The sequence below is a fragment of the Cyprinodon tularosa genome, unplaced genomic scaffold (assembly GCF_016077235.1).
Source record: "Cyprinodon tularosa strain WSP-4 unplaced genomic scaffold, ASM1607723v1 ctg5, whole genome shotgun sequence".
Lineage (NCBI taxonomy): Eukaryota > Metazoa > Chordata > Actinopteri > Cyprinodontiformes > Cyprinodontidae > Cyprinodon > Cyprinodon tularosa.
In genome coordinates, this window is record NW_024039229.1 from 1124997 (window position 1) to 1146073 (window position 21077).

Here is a 21077-nt window from a genome sequence, read left to right on the forward strand (position 1 = left end):
TTAGGGTAATGGCATAGAAGGAGGTGATGAACAAAAAACAAAGGAAGTCAATAGGGTTTCACAAAAATCCATATAGCAAGATGAGAATATGTGTGGTTGAGTTGTTTATTTTGTCAACGGATAAAAACTGTAGTCCTTCCACAGCTGGTTTTACTTATCATTAAATGGACGATGACACATCAGGTTCTCCACAAACAGGAGAAGACAGTAGAACAAAGTTAGACAGTCCTTCATTTGAAAGTTTGCTGAGAGTCAATAGATAAGGTCAGGGGTTTGTTCAAAGCCTGCCTTTATTAGAGGAGGGTAAGAAACACTCCAGAAACACCAAATTCAAAGAAAGGAGTTTTGCGGCTAAAGTTGATACATGTTCTAAGTATCAGGTGTTTGATAAATTAATTTGTTCCTACTTATTTATTTATTTTTTTTTTATTTTTTTTTTTTTTTACAGTGTCCTGTCTGGCAAGGTGGCAATAAGAATAATTGTCTTGATGCCAAAAGGAGCCCAACAGATTTTACTTTCACAAGTGTAGCGGTATCGCAATTGCCATACCGCTCCACTTGTTTCATGTATATAAATTGCTTTATTATAATTATGCAGGGAGTTTTACAGTTCATATGGACACTGCAATGTAAGTAGAGCAGAAAAACAGAAGAAGAAGAAGGAAAAAGAAAAAGAAAAAAACAGGACAAAAGATGAAAGAAAGAGGAGATAGGAAGGAGACAATGACAAAACATTTTCAGTCTGCTTCAACACCTGTAATGAGATGGAGAGAAAAAAAAAAAAAAAAAAGAAAAAAGAACAGCACAACCAAAAAACATGGTACGAGATATACAATAAAGCAAACACCTTGAAACTATCACTAAAGTAATATTATTAAGTCTGACATGTACTCTGTGTTACCTGAAGATATGAATGTGTGGTTTCTGTTTGGAAGTGAATCTCTAAGTACCTGAAGCCTAGCACCTGTAGTTGTTTGTGAGGGTGAACTTGTGCATGTAAAGTTTTAACCATAGAAAAAAATGCTCAATAGTGGTTGTGGAGAGCCGGAGAGGCACACCCCCCAGAGCACTGAGTCCAGCGCCGGGAGACCCAAAGCCCCAGGCGCCCAAGGGGACCCCAGAAGCGAAGGCACCAAGGCGGGGCCAGCCCCGGAAATCAGACCCCACCAAGGCAGGAGGAGAGACAGCCACGAGGAAGCCCCCCAGCCACCGCCATGCCGGCGCCCCGGGGAGCCGCGGGGACGAGTCCGCGGGCCCCGCCGGCAGCCGGCCACCCCGAAGTAGGGCCGGGCGCCGAACACCAGCCCCCCCACGGTGCCGACCGAAACGCCCCAGCCCCACAGAGCACCGAAACACGCCCCGCCCCCCCGCACCAAGCCCCGGCGACCGGCCGCAACACCCACCGCAACCGCACCACCCAGGAAAACACTAAGACGGCCCCGCCCCCGGCCAGGGCCCATGCGCATCCGCCGCGAACCGGCCACGAGCGCCGCGGGACCCCCCCCAAAACGCCCCCCCGGCCAAAAGCGCAACCCCACCCCACCAAGACCGATGCCAACAGCGCGCAACAAAACACACCGCGCACAGAATCAGCCCGAGAGCAGAAAAGCCGCCCGGCGCAAAACCGCAAGAGGAGCAGACCGCAGCCGGCGCAACCACCCCCCCCAGCAGCCCGAGGGGCAGCACAAAGCCAGAGCGGAGCGAACCGCGCCGCCCCCCCACCGGATGATGCCAAAGCAGCCCAGCCACGTCCGCCACCCCCCCCGCAGCCCGCACCAGGCCCCGACACGCGGCCAGAGCAGCTCCGCCGCCCCGGCCCCCCACCACGCGCCGGTCATAGCCACCCCAGGCCCACACCCGCCCCGCAGCCCCACCCGCCGCGATCAGTGGGAACAGAGCAGCCCCGCCATGCCTCCAGGAGGGAAAACCCACCCGAATACCCAGCCAGCGCAGCCAGCCCGCCCAGACCGGCCCCCCAACTCTACCCCCGCCGGAGCCGCCCGGACCCCCACACACCAGCGGCGCGCCGCCAGCAGGACCCCCACCCAGCAGGCCCGCCTGCCCCCCGAGAAAACAGACATGCCAAACCCCCCAAAGAAAAAAAGAGAAGAAAAAAAAAAAAAAGGGGGCCCCCACAATGCGACAGCGGACACCAGACACCGACCCGCCCGCAACCGCTCCCCCCCACCGAGGAAGAGAAAAAAAAAAAAAAAAAAAAAAAAAAAAAAAATAACAAATAAATAGGTAAATAAATAAATTAATTAATAATTACAATTAAAATAAATAGGCAAGAGGAGAAGTGCGAGCGGAAAAACCGGAGCCCAAAACAGGACCCAAGACCCGCACCCCACCATGCCGCGCAGCTCCCCCCCTCCCCGAACCGATACCACAGAACCGGCATAGGAAAGAAACACCGCCCAGGAACCGGCATCGTAGCGAAGGCACCGGCACCGACCCCGAAAATCCCCGAACAACACCCAGCCCCACCCCGAAGCGGATCCAGTCCCAGGCCCCAGGGATCCGAGGCCCCAAGGGCACCCCACCCCCAGACAGGAGCCCCAGCAAAGCCCCGGCCGGCCGGGGCCAGTGGAGAGGCCGCCAGGAATGAGCCAGCAGTCCCCCGGGCATCCACCCCCAGCTCCACCAGTGCACCGGTGAGCCCCGACGCCAGCCAGCGGAGGGAGAGCAGGACGGGGGGAATGGGCTCCGCACTTAGCGGAGACTTGAGATGTATTTGGGAGAGGGTGCGGTTGAGACCCCAACCTGGGAAAGAAAAAAAAAAAAAAAAAAAAAAAAAAAAAAAAAAACACACCATCTCAATCATGCCTTCCCTCCCTAGTGCCCCCACTCGTACCACAGGAAAAGAAAAAAAAAAAAAATAATTGAATAAAATAATAATAATAATAAATAAAGAAAATAACAACGCAGACACACATTCACACATAACACTCACAATCAATAATACCAGGACCAAAAACCCTTAGAAACACAACACGTCGTTAAAAAGCATTGTCTTCTCTAGCATGTCAAATATAAAAATCCAAGGTTTACCATTTGTTAGGACTTAAGCCATGATATGAATACCGGGCATGCAGATATTAATTTAGATCTTTGGTGTAAAAGGAATCAGCTTTCACACAATATACAAAATGAAACGAAAAACAAAATTTTGTTTTGTATTTTTTTATATACGATCCAATCCCTGTAAACCCCCTCTCACTCCCACAGCATATACAATCCTGCCCCTGGTGGTGCTTGAGGACAATTCATGATCTTTTTTTTTATCCTCTTTCGGGGCCGATCTCAGTCTACAGTAGCTAAATCAAAGAGGCACCATCATAGACGGCCATATACCCAGGAAAAAGAATCTGCAAAGCTAAGTGGACCTTGTGGTCTGCTTCAAAATGAAATTAATGCAAAAACAATATGCTGCAACATTTCTCTGATTTATAGTGGACTTTCAGATGCCTGAACAGAATGGAGGTGTGGGGCACCTGGAAAAACAGAGGAGCTCCCCTGCTTGGGTCTGTCATACTAGCAGATGTTCAGCAGAGGGAACTGGTTTGGTAAATTTAGGGGACAGCATTTTGTTTTTTTTATAAGATTTTTTTTAAATCATTTCATATGTTTAGTGTTGCATAAGAAAAGCGAACAAGGGCTGTTGTTTAAAAAGTTTCACTAATGAAGTACAAGCACTAATTAACCCCAGCAGTATGGATTCAGAGACAATGAAAAGGTAGGGACTCAAAAAATGGAGAGCTGGAAGGAGGCTTCACCTTCGTTTTCCATTACTAGCCTGAATCAATATGGCTAAAAATAAAGCCAGCAGGTCCCTGATCCAGTTACATTTGCAGATCACTGCACATGCTGAGTGTCAAATCAGATGCGGCTTGCATCATCCAATCTGTGTTTATTTATGTGGAATTCAAGCTTTTTCCAGCCAAACAGTGAAAGCTCATTACAATTGGTCTCAGCCTCACTCACTACTTGCTACCAGATAAAGCTACGCTGTACTTACAGAGTGTAGCATCATTTTACACCTCAGATTACATCTACCCACCATTTTATATATCATATAGATACACTTTTTGAAGTATTTATTCCTAACTTTTCGATTTACCAATCATAATGAATTATACTTGGATTTGGATAAAAAGGACACATACATACATATATAAAATGGAAAATATGAACATATGGAAAATGGAATAAGAATAAATTGAAACTATTCTGAATCAGTTTTATCAGTAATTAAATTTACAAAACTGCTCAGGCCTTTTTGTCTCCCTTCAGATGAAAAAAGTTAACACAAAAAACAAAAATGGCTGACTTCAGAGTCGCGGTTGCTTTAAGAGCTATTCCTTTCATTGTGGACTTTACACCAACACATCCTGCTCGTCTACAGTGTTTAGATCGACTTGTTGTGATAGAAGGGTGGTTCCCCGCAAGTTAGCGAATAAAAGAAGCCTTTCTGATGGACCTGCTTGTTATTACTCACTTCATAAAGCAAAATATGCTCGAATTAATCAATCAATCACTTTATTTATTGTCATCTATTTACATTTTAATCCACATTTCAGTTTCAGGACAAACCGTTCATAACATATATCAGAAAGGAGCTTATTCCTCCCTCCTTTTTATGATTGTATTACTGCCTTTTTCTGCAGGAGCTAGTGTCTTTCAGATCTTGACTGGAAGGAGTAAAGACAGAGATGTTACTCCCTGCCTCACAGCCTTTCTGAGTAAAAGTCCTGCTGTTTAACTGATGACTGCTAGACTTTGGCCCAACTGTAACTGGAAGATAATCGGGTGCAATAACAGGCAGTGATGATCCAGTTAAATGGCACTCTGCGGGAAACACAGCTGGGGAAAACAATAGAGCAAACCACAATAATACTACAGCATCACTAAGATAACGGAACAGGACAGACTATAATAGAACACAACTGGCTTTGCTTTTCTGATGGCAAGTCCTCTGTTCTGTGGATTACCAGAAGGAAACAACATGATAAAGCAAAGCTGAGAGGTAAAAGTGACACAACTAATGCTAGGTCAACTGTTGACCAGTATTTACTGCAACGTTCCTCCTCCGTCTGTCACTGACCTCCCTTCTTTACCCCTGATCTATTTTTAGCAGCAGATGCTTGCTCTCAGGGATAATATTAGAATAGATGTGGCTCAGAAGAAACACAGCAGGAACTATTCTGCAGGCGGTAAGCTGGAGGAGAGGGGTGGTGTCCTGTCACTTGGACTGTTGTAATGAGCTCTGTCATGCTGGTTCCCTCAGAGGCTTGCTACATTTTGGCACAAACTTTTGTATTATTCATCTGCAGATTTTTGGGTTTCAACCTGACATGTGATTTCAGCAGTTCAGTGGAGAAGGATTTGGCTCATGAGGTATTTTTTTTAGTTTACAAGCCTCATAAAGCCTGCTGTTACAATTTCAGCATTGAAAAAGCTTCTCATCCATCCATCCTCTGCACCAGCAGTCTGTGGGCAAAAGACAAAGCACTAGCTCCAGCAATAAGGGCAAGTTGGAGACACTAATTAACCTAATGGTCACTTTTTTGGACCTAGGGAAGAAGCTATAGTACCATGATTGCACAAGGAGAATATGCTGATTCCAAGTGAAAAGACTTTAGGAGGGGAATTAAGCAAAGCATTTTGATCAAATATAAAATGTTAAACTAATTGCAAGTCAAGCTCATTTTTTACGTCATTAAAACAGTGAAAAAGCTCCTCCTCTTTGATTACCAACAGCAAAATTTAATCAGATAGCAGCTACATTTATCATTGGTGGTGTAAATCCTAGAGATCAACCCACACAGTGTTTTTAAGGATGATGCCAATACAGATCTTTTTAGACATCAGTCTAAATGATACCCGATATATGCTGCAGATATATTAAGACCTATTCTTGGAGCCAATATTGTTTCTTTCAGTTATCATTTCAATTTGATAAAAAAAAAAAGAAACAATGATAACAGACGTTACAAAGGTCTTAATTTAAACAAAGAAAACACACAATCCACGGACAAATAAAACAAAACATTAACTATTCATAACAAACAGAAGGGAGTGGCATTGCATGGATTCAACATGGCTGTTGAATGCACTTATAAAATATATGTATGCATGTACTGTATCAGCCGATACTGATAATAGAAAAAAGCTAATATTGGCCTAACTTATCTACTGCGAATGCATCGGTCTATCTTTAATATATCCATATCTTCTTACAGTGCTTACACAGAAACAATAGAGAAGGGGGGAGCCCTCCCTGTTGGATGGCAAGGAAAACTTTTATGGGACATATATCTATATGTTGGCCCTGAAGTGCAAACCACACCAAAAAATCTTTAAACACAACTACAAATGAAAACACAAACACAACAACATTCAAAAACACAATGGCATGAACTTGGAACATAAGACCTTGTGCATTGGATGATGGCACCGTTTGGGTTTTAACCGGAAGTCATTCTGCCTTTTCTGTTTAAGCATTCAATGAGTGAGACTAAGCACAATGAGCTGCAGTTTCAAAGCCAAGCAGAGCTGTGGTCCAATCAGTGAGGTCTCATGTCTCAAGGTAATGGCATTGTGTTTTTTATATGTTGTGTTTTTGAACATATTGTGTTTTTTTTTTTATTATGTTTTTCTGAATACGTTTTTGTGTTTTGGAAAATGTTGTAATTGTTAATATATTGTTGAGTTTTTTAATTTGTAGTAGTGTTTAAAGATTTGTTTATGTGGTTTCCACCTCAGGGCCACCATACATATGTCACTGTTCTAATGACTACAATGGATTTAAAGACTTTACAGCTTAAGTCAAACTGAAACATTTTAAATCTTTAGCACAGAGCAGAAAGTCTCTTCTTGCTGACAACCAGCTACTCAAACTTGCCATTTAATTTGGGTATCATCATGCTGCTGAAACATCTACCAGTCCTGACTAACTAGCACAGATGCAATCAGGTTGTTTTTTTTACACTACCAACACAATTCATCTAGTCAGCATTTTGTGCTTAATATTGTTCAAATGCATTTATTCACATTGTTGGAACAAAAAAGAAAACAAAGAAGAGGGTCTGGGTTACATACAGAAGGGACAAGAGATGGATACAACTACCACAAAAGGTAGAAGAAATATCTAAAAATATCAAGCAGTTTTCCAAGCTTTACCTTTTTCAATTTGAAGATATCCTTCAATTAAAGAAGGGACTTTGACATCTTGAATTATTTTGTCTGTGTAGTGGTGCATTCAATATGAATTTAAACTAACTTTTCAGATCTATTTGTCAGTAAGGAGGCAATACACAGATGCTGTGATAGATGGGTCAGTGTGGTGTGGTTGTTAGACCCAAATATGACATAGAAATGAAACAAACAGGTGAGTTGATCTTCCATTTTAAGTCAAGCCCCTTGGTCTTCTGACCATCACCTGACACTGGGTAAATGGTTAAAAAGGCCTATACTTTTATAACACCTTTTAAAGCCAGGGGACTTTGAAGTGCTTTATAATACATTCAGTTGTTAACATTGATAATGGCATGCTACATCATAGCCACAGCTGCCCTGGGTTACACTGACAGAAGCAGGGCTGCTGTACATACACACACCTACACAGCATCTGACCACCATCAGTTGGCAATGTGGGTAAAGAGTCTTGATCAAGGATAAAACAACTTAGACAAGGATACACTGTCCACTGGCGTAGGATACACTGTCCCCCTATATGCTAGATGCTCACATATACTTGCCAAATGTTGCAATGTTTGAACCACCGGGAAGGTCAGGTAATATCTAGTTTGTTTTCCCTGTAGATCTATTTACAATCCATTGATGATGATCAGTTGGAGTGAAATCAAACTGTGATATTGTCATGGGAAATATTGACTTGCATTTTCATTTTATCAACAATAACAAAACAAAGCAGAGTTCTTAAAACAGTTGTACTGACCTAGACATTTATTTTAATTTTTTATATCTTATCTCTACCTTTTTGCTTCTTCCAATTAACGGCTAGTAATGGGTCCCCTCCAACTTTTCTACAGTGCGTCCTGGAAAAAGGACAGGAGCGGGTGCCTGAGTGTAGATGTTATTAAGCTTTGCTTTAAATGAGAAGTCTGATCAGCAAGCATAAATTTTGTTGTGGTCACTGAGTCCGGGAACAGCCATTTTTGCCCAAATATAGTAACACCTCCCTCCTGGCATCTTCTGGCAGTGACGTCACAGTGCGGTAAGCCTAGCACCATTCTCTGTGTTATACAAGCAAAATCCATGGGAACTACTAGACACATCTGCAATCATCAACAATTATTTAAGATTTCGAGAGGACTTCACCATTGAAATTCACCAGAGCTATAGTGAAACTGACAATGCCCACGTGCATGGTAGTTGCATGTTGTAATACATCAAGTAAAAACAAATTAGTTATTTAATTTTTCCCACTTATGATCCACTACGGGTTCGTTGTTGGATTGCCAACTTGAAGAGGTAGTATTTGCCATTGAACATCTGGCCAGAGAAAAAATATGTCATTAATCCATTACTTTCTGCTTCGCAGAGTGCACTTATCTTCAACATCATGGATATTAGCAAGTTGTGACAAACAGTAGTGTTCTTTGACAAACATGGATGTCTCCAGTAAAGCACATTCAAATGAAATTACACTTAATTAAAAACACTTATCATTTATTGAAAAGTAAGTAATAATTGTATGCTTCCAGCACTTTCAGAAGTTTGTATTCTGAATGTCACCGGACTTTTGGTTTAAGAATAGCACGAGGAGCACAGTTAGCAGTACTAACTAAACATCAGTCTATTTCTGGCTTCTCTAGGGCAGACACCCTTCTCTTAAAGTTGCCAAATCCAGCAGGGTCCAGAACAAAGAGAGATTAAAAGATGGTTTGCCTAATAGATTCAGCACACTTGACGTATGACAAAGTTAGTTATTTTTTATTATAACAGATTCTGACAAAAGTAGGTAGAAATTCAGTAAACAACTTCTTGAAGTGACAACCTCTTTTTAGATTAAAGCTCTAGTTTATAGTTTATACTGTTTTCTTTTAAATATCTTCCTATAATAAAATACAGTTATTATTAAACTCCTCAATTATTTGAAATCATTGATACATTGTTTATTATTTCGGTAATTGAAGAAAACATTCAATAAAGGACTTAAGTGCCTCAGAGGAAGGAAGAGCAACTGATCTTTGTACTTTAAAAACAGGAGCTATCATTTGGATAGAAAACCAGGAGTGTTCAGCTTATTCTAAGGGCCTGATATGTGGTCCTCTGTAGATAGAATATAATTTACCTTTGCTCATTTGTTTTCATTATCTCGCATGTAAAATATCCCAAACACATTGATCTTGTACATTGTTTCAGTTTTATCTGCTTTCGCTTTGGCAAGTAACGAGATGAAAGTGGGTATTGGGGTGGGGGTGACACTAGCATATTTCACTCTTCACACCTTGGCCTTTTATCCCCTTCATTCCTCGGCATCCAGTAATAATACCCCCCCCCCTCAGCCGCTCCTCACATCCCTCCATCCAGCGAGCTCAATGACAACCAAAGGTCACATTGTCCATCCTTTTATTTACAAAAACCCTGCTGCCTCCATCTGTGTCCATGAAGGATCTGATGAGGCTTTGATGGTGCATCAACAGACAGGCTGGGGGGGGTGACTATGCAGTGTGGGTGTTTGAATACGGGCACTTAAACAGAGGACAGTCCAGCTGCATGCTGCACATAATGGAAGCTGACAGAACAGACATTTGAAGGGGTGACCATTCTATAGTTTGGCTGCAGTTTGAAGTCAGTCTGTTGGATCTTAGTCTTTGTGGTGAATGGGGGGAAGGCTCTAAATCATATGTTTATGTTTTAGGACACATTTTTGGACTGCATGAAATTTGTCTTGCTGATCAAAAAGGTGTTTTTTGTTCAGGATCAGTTGGCGCATAATCAGCTGGCTGATTATCTTTGCAAGCAGGTACTGTATGATATTCTTATTCACACCATCAATAATAATATTCTTGCTCCTGCTGTAGGAATCTCATAAAGGTCCATGTCTGATTGTGTCTTCATCAAACCCTAACTTTCATGATCTCCCTCTGTTGTGATAACAGACCCCAGCTGGCTGCCATATTACTCAGCGTTTGAAGCTGAGCCGCTTTGGTTTAATCAGCTGGACCAGTGGAAACATTAACTTTCTAAAATATGCTCCTTATCATATCTTAAATAACAGTACAAAGACAGTAAAGAGGGAGGATTCTGAGGTGTATTTTTTTGGTATACTTCACCTAGAACTTGGCAAATCCTGTCATCATTTTATCCAAATGAGGCAATAAGCTTTCAGGGGCACTTTGTGGCTCAGTGATATGCCTCTGCTTCATAAAATTGTAGATTATTGAAGAAAGGAGCTTTGGTTGAAGTAGTTCTTTGACTTTTAAGAGCTATACTTTAATGATGCGCTGAGTCACTGGAACAGATTTGAATGTTAAGGATAAAAAAGCTGGACTCCACAGAGGTCTCGGGTATCTCGCTGGTTCTTGAAAACATCTTAGACTCAAATGGATCTGATTCATCACACAAACGGGTTTTTTTAAAGATAGTGCTCAATACATGTTTTAAACTTTTTTTTTCTCATTGTAACCTTGTGTGTTTCAGCATTTGCTTCCATTTGATTCTCACTTTCCTGCTGGCACACGCAAATTTCCCCACTGAGGAACAATAAAGGTTATTGCTATTCTTCAAAAGCTTTTCATTTCATTGAGATTGCACATGCTAGTAAGTAAGTGAGGCTGTTATACAGTCCAGGCCTTGTAGACAGCTTTGCTCTTAATGACTCATAATATTATAACACTCAGGTTTGATGTATAGGGATATGATAAATGATGTGTCACAGAAGCAGATGTATGATAGAACTAAAAGTAATCTGGTGCTCCAAAGTTTCATGACCTGGTTTAAAAAAAAAGGTGGTGAAAACAATGCATACGTTGTAGAGCTATCAGTAATCTTTCTTTGTTTTCCTCTTTCTAAAAAAAAACATCTCTCCATCTTTTAATTGCAGGTTTGGTGATGTGGACCCCCCTATTGCTTACAAACATATGTTACAAACAGCTCATCAAAAAGCCAATGCCTTAAAGCATAGGAAGGGAAAATCAGTTTACTGATACAGTTTACAACTACTGGATGTTTCAAAGAGTCTTGAAAGTTAAGGTCTACTCCTCCCAAAGGATTCCTGATGTTTCTGACCATCCCTTAGAAATATTATTTCAACTGAGGACATAACATGAGCTTCTTTATCAAACTGCAAATATCAGCTTTAATGCAAACAAGCCATAAAATCTCTGTAAATGTTCAGCTTTGTATCTTGGAGCCCCGTTTACTGAGATGATGCTGATGCTGAACATCTACAGTTCTTCAACTGATCCGGCCGGTCTTAAAACTACCCTCAAGTCTTGAATCCAAACTTTCCTGAAAACCATGCAAGAATGTGACTAAAAACAGTAAAAGAAAATACCAACAACTGGGTTTAATCAGAAGAACTCTGATAAGGAACTAAAAGTATCTGGTCCTGGAGGCTTTCTTTTGGTAAGATGCCAAATAACGATTTACAAGAAGAAAACAGATTTTATGACCAGGAAACTTTGTCCTATAGGTGGCAAAACTATACCGTGTGTGGTAAAACTACCCTTTGTGATATAGAGGGTAAAACTATACACTTTAGGCAGTGGCACCTACAGAAATGTTTCATAGGGGTGGGCCAGATGAGGCCACTAAAAGTCTTGGGGTGGCAAACTGAAACTAAATGCCATAATTTCAGGGTTTAAATCTACTATTGTGGTAAAACCTGCCTGTAGAAATCCTAAAGAATGAACTAAACACTAGAGTTGCATCAATGCCATTTTTGGGCCCCGAATACGATACCCGATACCTGGCTGTGCAGCATTGGCCAATACTGATACCATGTGTTTGAAATTTATATGTGTGTGTATATATGAAGAACTCTATACTACTTGGATATAAAATAATTGCCATCATGGCTTTGTCAAGCTGCTGCCTACTTTGGTGAGGCAGGAAAAAGACTGAGTGAATCCAGTAGAATTTTAATTGCCTACCTGGAATGGCTGATAATAGTTGAATAAACTTTTGGCTCTCAAAATGGTATTGGTGCCCTATTTGTTGGTACTCGCCCATACCGATACCACCATTTTAATATTCAATTCAATTTAATTAAATTCAGCTTATATATATATATATAGCGCCAAGGCACTTTACAGTTTTCTATCTAAGGAAAACCACTTGATTACATCGACTCATTGACTCGAATGCAATCCCTCACACTAAGCATGCTTGTAGCGACAGAGGAGAGAAAAAAACTCCCTTTTAACAGGAAGAAACCTCCAGCAGAACCAGGCTCAGTGTGAGCGGCCATCTGCTGAGGCCGACTGAGGTTCAAGGAGACAGAAGTAGAGATACAAAAAGCAGCTGTAAAAGGCGGCTCGGTACAGGAAACACACAGCCAGGCAGACGAGCTCCGAGCTGGCTCCCTTGTCAGAGGATGAAGAGAGCACATCCAGTTAGTCACAGTCAGAGAAACAGGACTACACTGGAAAACAGGTTGATCCCCAACATCTATAAACAAATGTGTTGATGGCAGCAGCACAGCTGATATTTCTCTCTCTCTCTCTCTCTATTCTAGTGCGGTTTCGGGGCCCTGCCCGATACTGGTATCTAAACACCTACTCATACATGTACCTTGGTTTATGTTGTGATTATTAAAGTTACGTCGCTGGCTGTGCATAATGGGATGAAATGCTAAACTGATGGTACTACAATTTACCCTGGCGAGTGGGGTGGCCCGGGCATTGCAAGGTGCAGTGGCCACCGCTGGTGGCGCCACTGCCTTTAGGTGAGTTGACTATTGACCATGAAGTTGAGTTACAACTCCTGGCCGGTTGCTTCTTGGAATAACCAAGTGGATAATATGTAGCTCCAAGATTGCATGCTTTGAAGACACCGCCCCAGTCAAAACAACAGAATATTTATCAGCTCATCCGATGTTTCTGAACAAAGATGATGCAACTGATTAATTTACAATAAATGTATTGCCTGTGGTTGGGATGCTTTAACACAGCAGCCAATAACAGAGGACGCGGTGGCAGCAGTTTGCACGTTTGACTTTGTAGGGTTGACCTACATGCGCAGAGCGTCTCAGGATCACACCTGGGTTTACTGAGCCAGGTTCTGAGTCATCACGGAGCCTCCCTCTCATAACCCGGAGTGTCAGTGCATGTTGGGTGGGGGGGTCACTCTGCATCTTCAATATATCACGTCGCTCCATGACGCACAGTGGAGAGAAAGGAGGAGAGTAGGATGGAGGGAGGAAGGAGGGAAAGAAAGGGTAAGAGCGGGTGGAAGATGGAAGGAGAATGGGGGGGGTGTCTCAGACGCCTAACATCAAATGACCTTAGCAGCGGAGGTCTCTCTGCACCCCTCCCTCTTTCTCCTTGTCTGACACACAGAAGCGCGCACGTTTGCCGCGTGTCCGGTGTCATCCATGTGGAGAGGAAAACGTCAGCGGTGTCTTATTGCGCTCACATCCCTCCGCCTGTCTGTCCAGCCTCTCCCCTCCGCTCAAACACCCCAAAACACACCAACACACACTCAGCCATTCCTGCAGTGAACTCTGGATTCACTGGATCCTGAAAAAATACAGAAAAGAGTCTCATTGGAAGCCCCAACTCTCTGCAAAGCAACTCCAGGAATAGGCTGCACGTGCATCTGAGTTCTTCAACAACGCATTCCTCTGCCTCCCCATCCATCCATCCATCCATCCATCCATCCATCTATCCACATGGCAGAACAGAAAGCGGCGTGTCCTTACTGATCGTCCTGGATCCTATGCAGCCCATGTTGTCTTATAGAGGCTCGTGCAGCTCTGGGAGAATCAGATCCATCCGCCCAGCAGGCATTTCTCCGCTGTTCTCCCCTCTGCTTCTCCTCTTCTCTCCACTCTTGTCTCCCTCACTGTCCTTCTCTCCTCTCTATGTGAGAAACAGAGGCTGTGTGTGCGTGTCATCCGCTCCCTCTCTCCCCCGTCTCCCTCTCCGTACACTCCCCACAACACACACACACACACACACCGGTCTCATAGTCTTCTACCTCCCCTTTCCCCAGTGACAAGTATAGGCGTTTGCAAAAAAAAAAAAAAAATATATATATATATATATAAATATACATATATATATGTATAGAAAAGTTATGTTATAGAATGTTCTAATCCATAAGTTTAACGTTTATTTTAAAAATAATTGACAAAGGAACTCAATGAATATCAGCTGACAATCCACAAGCTCCCAATTATGCTGGTGAAGATTCCCAGTCATTCAGGTCAGTCCTTCCAAAAAAGAAAGTTACAAACATTCCACTGGACTTTGTTTCCATGTTTGAAAACGTTTCACTTCCCATCCGGGAAGCTTTTTCAGTTCAAATTGTCACGAATAGCATTGAGTTCTCAATTATCTCAATTATCATGTACATGCACAAAAAAAAAAATAAGTAGCAGGCTTTAGTAAGTGGAAAGCTTCGATAAAAGAAAAATAAAAAGTTTGTAAACTGCTTGGGCGCATGAGAATCAGTGATTGCCCTTTAAGTATATGAGGTATCCAGCAATAACACTAAAATTGACCATCAGTCTATGAACAAGTGACAGCATCTCAATATCGTCAATAACGTAAAATCAAGGGGCCAATATAAAAACACAGGTGTTCCTCTTTAAGTTTTATTTAAGTTTAAATCAGTTAAACTCACAGCTAAATCACTGACAATAATATAAAGGGGGTATATATATTTTGTTTTAAAATATATGAATATAAAGAGCATGATTGCCCAAATAAGGAGAAAAATCCTAGAATTCTTAACAGTTTAGCTGAAATGTAACCATGATTGAACCTGCTTACAACATAAACCTCTTTATAGAATAAAGACTTAGCTTTTTAATTTTTCCTTAACAAATTCAATGTTTTAGTTGGAACTTGAATAGCTTTTATGCAACCTCTCATTTAAAAGGATTCACTGATTGCTGCAGCTGATATTAGGATTTAAACGGACAACTGCATGTGTGAAAAGTGCACTTTGCAGTGTAATAAACATTTTTAAGCATTGATAGCAGAATAAATACAGTGTTCAGATGTTTTATTTTGAACAGACCACAGTCTTTGACCCATGCCTCCGCTTCTATGATGCGTCAAAGTCACTGACTGTCAAAGGGGTCTATGACCTAGTGTCTGTGCCACTGTCCAGCAGTCTGACTGTTTGTTGTCAAGGCAACCTGAATGGGTGCCGGGTTGAATAGGTTCTCTTTCTGGGCCCAGGCCAGATAACAAAGGGAACATAAACTGGTATATTGGAGTTTTACAATCAGCATCAGCCCTTCTAAAGCAATCAGCCAAAGAACTCTGTTATAATAGATAGAATAACACCTCAAGATGCTTTGTTACTTTAAAAACTAGGTTTAAAAATTTCCTTCTTGGCAAAGCTTATAGTTAGAGTGGCTCAGGTTATCTTGAGCTATCTCTATAGTTATGCTGCTATAGGCTTAGATTGCTGGAGGACATAGGGACCACTTTACATCATTCTGCCTCATACTACTATTCATAAATTCTGCATTATTTTTAAGTTTAACCTTTAACTTTATTTCCTCTCTGTTATTTCTCACCTTAATAGCTTCATCTACCCTGACACTCTGTTGAGCTGTAACACCATTCAGGCAGGAAGCACCAGCTGGGCTTGTGCTGTCAAAATCCTTTACTATAGGTCAGGCATCCCCAAAGTTGGTCCTCAGGGGCCGCCGTCCTGCAGGTTTCAGTGGTTTCCCTGCTCCAGCACAGCTGATTTACATTGATAGTTGATTAACATGCTTTTGCTGAACTGCAATCATCAAAACCAGCTGTGCTAAAGCAGAGAAACCTCTAAAACCTGCAATACAGAGGCCCTTGAGAACCGAATTTGGGGATGCCTGTTATAGATGATAGAGTCTTGCCTATTTTCCACAAACTAAATGTACTATCTCTTATACTTTTTTTAATCAAAACTGGCTCAGACCTTGTCGGCTCAACTGTTCGCTTCCAAGAGCGAGCCAACTGTCAGGCTAGTTTACTATTACTTTTTCTAACATAGAAAGTATTTAAGGATCAGCAGTTCAATTACATTGGCCATTTACACTGAACCTGGTTCTGCTCGAGGTTTACTTCTGTTAAGAGGGAGTTTTCTCCCAATCCAGTGTCACTGCATGAACTGTTATGGCTCTTCTAATTTGTTGTGACTCTGAGTTTTCTGTTATCACCTTTTTTTTTATTTTTCAAGCATTCTTCAGTTACTCTCTGTTGCCCCCTTGTGATTGTTTTCTTTCCCCTTGGATTCCCTCTTGCCAGTTCCACCCATACCTGCTCCTTATTCAGCTCATTAGTCCATCCTTTGCTCTGTTCTCATTAAATACTCCACCTCTGCAGTCACTCAGTGCTGGTTCCTTCTCAATGCCGTACTCGTCTACTCAGCTCATCTCCCTGTGGCTCAGGCTCGTATTTTCCCCTCATGTCTCCATGGTTTTTGGTCTGGTAAACTTTTTAGTTAGATTTCTGGATTAGTACCTCTGTTTCCTTGGTTCTTCAATTAAACCTGTCAGAACTAATCTCTGCTTCACTCGGCTCTGCATCTGGGTCCTTAAGCAACCTTACCACCCATTGTTGACATGCATGCTCAGTCAGAGGGATTGCTGGTGTGTAAACGAAACAATGCAAGTGAATTTCAGCTGTCTTTAAATGTTCATCCAGGAAGTGTGAACCCCGCCAAATCAGTGACTGGATGCAGTCAGTGGGGTTCCTTAGATTGAACACTTTTAATCAGTTTATATGCTTTGATTGAATTGTATATTTATGTTTTCTTGGTATGATATGTGTTGTAAATTGGTGCTATTTAAACAAACTGAATTCAGTAAAAATAAATAGAGTAACAGGTTAAAAAAATAACTTATGATCAAGATGCTCTTTAGAATTATAGTCTCAGAATCATTGGCTGTTTTTTTTCCTGTGTATTTTAGTAATGAAGTAAAAAACTAAGCGACATCTTGCACAGACTGAACTGGGGGACTCAGCAGGCTCATAAAGCTGATCACAGACTGCATTACAGAAGAAATTTCCTCCACAAGTTTACTATTATTACACTAAAATCAGTAGTACGCCTTGTGCTAAAAATAAGGTTAAAATGAACTTTTTTTAAAGCCTACTTGCATTCCCAAATCTGTTTCTTCATGTCTGAGTGTACAGCACATATAAATATAGCTGGTTGGGCAGGTCAGTTAATGGCTAAAGGACAGTTCATGTTTTACTCCGTAAAAATTCAAAAAATATCCACTGGACTTGGTTTCCAAGATTTGAAGACGTTTCACCACCTCTCCAGGAAGTTTTCTCAATTCGAGAAAGCTGAATTGAATTTTTACGGAATGACTATGACCTGGATTACTGAGAACCTTCATCTTCATGTTTTACTCTAGACTCCATTCTACTAAAGTCTTTTAGTGGAGTGTTTTTTCCTTATTTTTTTAATAGATTCATCCACTCATTTAAACAATTCATATTAAACACATCAGCTCAGCTCCCACAGTGCCCTGCATTACTCCTGGATGTATATTTATCATCCCTGGGGATCTGAAAGTTTATTCCAGTCGAGTAACACTGAGCAAGTGTTGATATGAGCAATATCTGATGCATGTAATATGTATGACGCTGCAGTCTGCTCAACTCTGCAGCTGAGCTCTCTACTTATTCCTTTCTCTCGTTCTCTAACAAGCTGCTACCCTCCTTCAAACATCCCTGCCTTCGTCTTTTCTCTGCCTCCCCAGCTTCCCCTCTTCATCTAACACAAAATGAAAACACACGGATTCAGCTGCTGAGATCCAGTGAGTAAAGATGTCTGCTGCTCCCGATTCCATTAACTCAGATCTCCATTTCAGACGGGGAGCAGAAGCACACCTCTTGACTTCACACTCAATAAATTCACACAAATGAGCTGCAGATGTATGGCACAAGCTCTTAGAATAAAATTTCATGCAAGAAAACAATGGTTATAACAGTTCAAATTACATTTTCTATTGTTTATCTGCTCTTTTAACAACATTTGCATATTGAGTAACAACAAGAACAGTACGATTATTAGTGTTTCTAAATTTTCATTAGTTGTGTGTGTGTGTGTTTACATGGTTGTGTGTCAAACTCAGAACAGTAGAATCCAGTATTCAAGGTGGACAAACAGATTTCTCAAAATGTTTTTTGGAAACTGAACCTAAACATGCGAGTCACTAACCTGGTCTTATAGTTTAGTCAGAGCCTAGAGGTCATTCACCCATTCACGCACACATTCACACACTGATGGTGGCAAGCTACATTGTAGTCACAGCTGCCCTGGGGCTCACTGACAGAAGCGGCTCAAAGACATTCTCAGTTGTCAAAGCCTGGAGGTCAGAGATCAAGTGAGGTGCCGAGGGTGAATTCAGGACAGAGTTGGGTAAGAGTTCCAGGTATGGTACACAGACAGGCATTGATCCAGCAGAAGTCAGAGGACAGGTCAGGAAAACAAATCAGACTGGGACAGGCAGGCTCAGAGGTCGAAAGGTAAAATGGATCAGGGAGTTGGAACACAGGTACTCTAGAATACTTCTCACCAACGGTTTGTGAATAATCTGCCATTGATGACTGATCTAAAGGCTGGATAAATAGAGACTAGTACAGGTGGATCATGTAATCAGGTAATGATAACTGGGCAGAACTAAGCAGGTGTGTGAAGTGAGTAATAAGACCAGACATCAGTGCCAAGATCATGACAGTTGTGGGTCTCTTCTCTTTTGCCTTGCAACAGACTGGTGACCTCTCCAGAGTGTACCACAGCTTTTGTTCAAAGACTGTTGAGGAAAGGCAACGGCTCCACTGTGACCCTGACGGATACATTTGAGAAAGTACAGTATGACATAAAACTTAACCACAACTAATACTCAGTGAACATGACAAGTACTAACTGATCTTTGCTAAGAAAGAAATTATCAGGAGAAGCATTTGAAGAACTCACAGGCTCTATCCAAATACATCAAGTTGTAGCCTTCGGCTCCTGTTCGTAGCTCTTCTTCCCTCACATATCATCAGGTCAATAAAAATAACATAATTGTGGGTAGGAAAGAAACTTTGGACAGCAGAGGGAGATCTAGACACCCTTCAGTCTTCATCCATCCATCTTCTCCTGCTTATCCATCAGAGTTGTGTTTGGGCTGGTGCCTTTCCCCAGCAGTCTATGGGCCAAAGGCGCTGGTCACCCTGCAAAGGTTATCAGTCTGTTGCAAGGTGTCCTTTAGCTTAAAAAACTGGGACTACATTGCAAGTTACACAAATTTATTGAATGGTTGAAGCTTTCCATTATAAAACCCAAAACATATGATGACCTGTACATTTGCATGTGTTACACAGAATACCTGTGAAGAAAAAAAGTATTTTTGTTGAACTCGGTCTGATTCATCCAATTTGAATGAACCTTCTGAAAGTTTCCTTTTCCCTTTATGAGTGACTGACCAATCAGGCCCGACAGCTTGATTCTTACAGTTCCTTTATCGTCAGTGAGAATTTGAGAGATTTCCTGTCCTTGACATCATTGAATAGAGACACAAACACATAATCAAGACCTAAGTAAATTACAGACCTCAACACACTCACAGTTCAAAGCCCAGACTGCAGGAGGCCTTTTAGTTCTACTTTGTCTAGAAACGAGGTCTTGTTAGCATTGCTTCATTTTGTTCTTGTCTTCTTATAAATATAAAATAAATGTATAATTAAAGAAGTAAAGGAGGCTTTTTGAAACACCAGCCATATACTACTTTGGCACTCTACAGATCTTTCTAATGACTGAAATAAAACCATCATTTATTTAATTCATCATCATCAATTTAATTCACCTTTGGGTTTAATAATAAAGTATTTTTGAATTTGAATTGAATTTTCTAGTATAGACTACCTGTTTTTAAAGAACCAATGATCCTAACAGATCTGATTTCACAGCTCTACACTGTAAAGAGCCAAGACTGAAACAATTGGTTGAATTAATCATAATTGATCTATCAACATAATTGTCAGCAATTTTTTTTAATCAGATAATCATTAGCTGGAGTGAGCAGACTATAATACAGGACATTTGCCGAATGAACAACCCACTTAGAGCAGCAATTAGGCCTAAGCTGTACAATAATTATAAACATGTTGTATTTAGGATGAAATACCTTCTTTGCTTGCAATAAGCTCCATCTAGAAATCCTTGAGTTTGATCATTTTAGCTTCACCTGATTCAAATTCTGTTCGCAAAAAAAAAAGATTATTTTGAAAAATGGAAGTTGCATAAAAAAACACAACAAAAACAATAAGGAATCCATAGCAATCATTTCATTCAATTATTAAATAAAAAAAGCCTTAAAAAACATTGTCTGAGTTTATTTCTAAAACCACTTTGATGCTCTTACTGGGAACCATGGACAGACGATCTTCAAGGCTAAAGACTAGAGAGCCTTCACTGGTAATTATGAGTGCACCCCTGTTCACTACTGATCAGGTATAAGAGTGCATCAGCACACATCATGGTGGCTTCTCACATTTAGGGAAAGTCTACTATTGCTAGTGTGTATCACAGAGAGGAGTTTGCAGTTAGAGGCAGATAAAACTAAGGCTTGATGACTGTATTTAATAATTACATTACATTCTACTTCTGCAGGATTCCTTTCATGATACCTGTTGCTGAAAATGTTATATAACTAGAATAGCTTTTAGGAGACTAAGCAAACACAGCAGTATCAATATCCCCGTCATCTTTCTTTAAGTCCAGCTCACAGCCCAGCAGCAGCAATTCCTGCAACAGGAAGAATATTCAATGAGACTTAGGAAGATGCATTATGGTTATATGAATAATAATAATAATAATAATAATAATAATAATAATAATAATAATAATAATAATAATAATAATAATAATAATAATGAAAT

The 21077-nt window shown here is 41.1% G+C and overlaps 1 protein-coding gene across 1 annotated transcript in view; it reads right to left on the reverse strand.

The window, feature by feature from the left end:
• Nucleotides 1-14096, reverse strand: part of LOC119795077 — a 58008-nt gene extending 43912 nt beyond the window's left edge. Inside the window, exon 1 of the mRNA XM_038302915.1 lies at nucleotides 13895-14096. Coding sequence (XP_038158843.1) covers nucleotides 13895-13922 — 28 coding nt within the window. The 5' untranslated portion in view covers nucleotides 13923-14096. The remainder of the gene's footprint in view (nucleotides 1-13894) is intronic.
• Between the last annotated feature and the right edge of the window lie 6981 nt (nucleotides 14097-21077).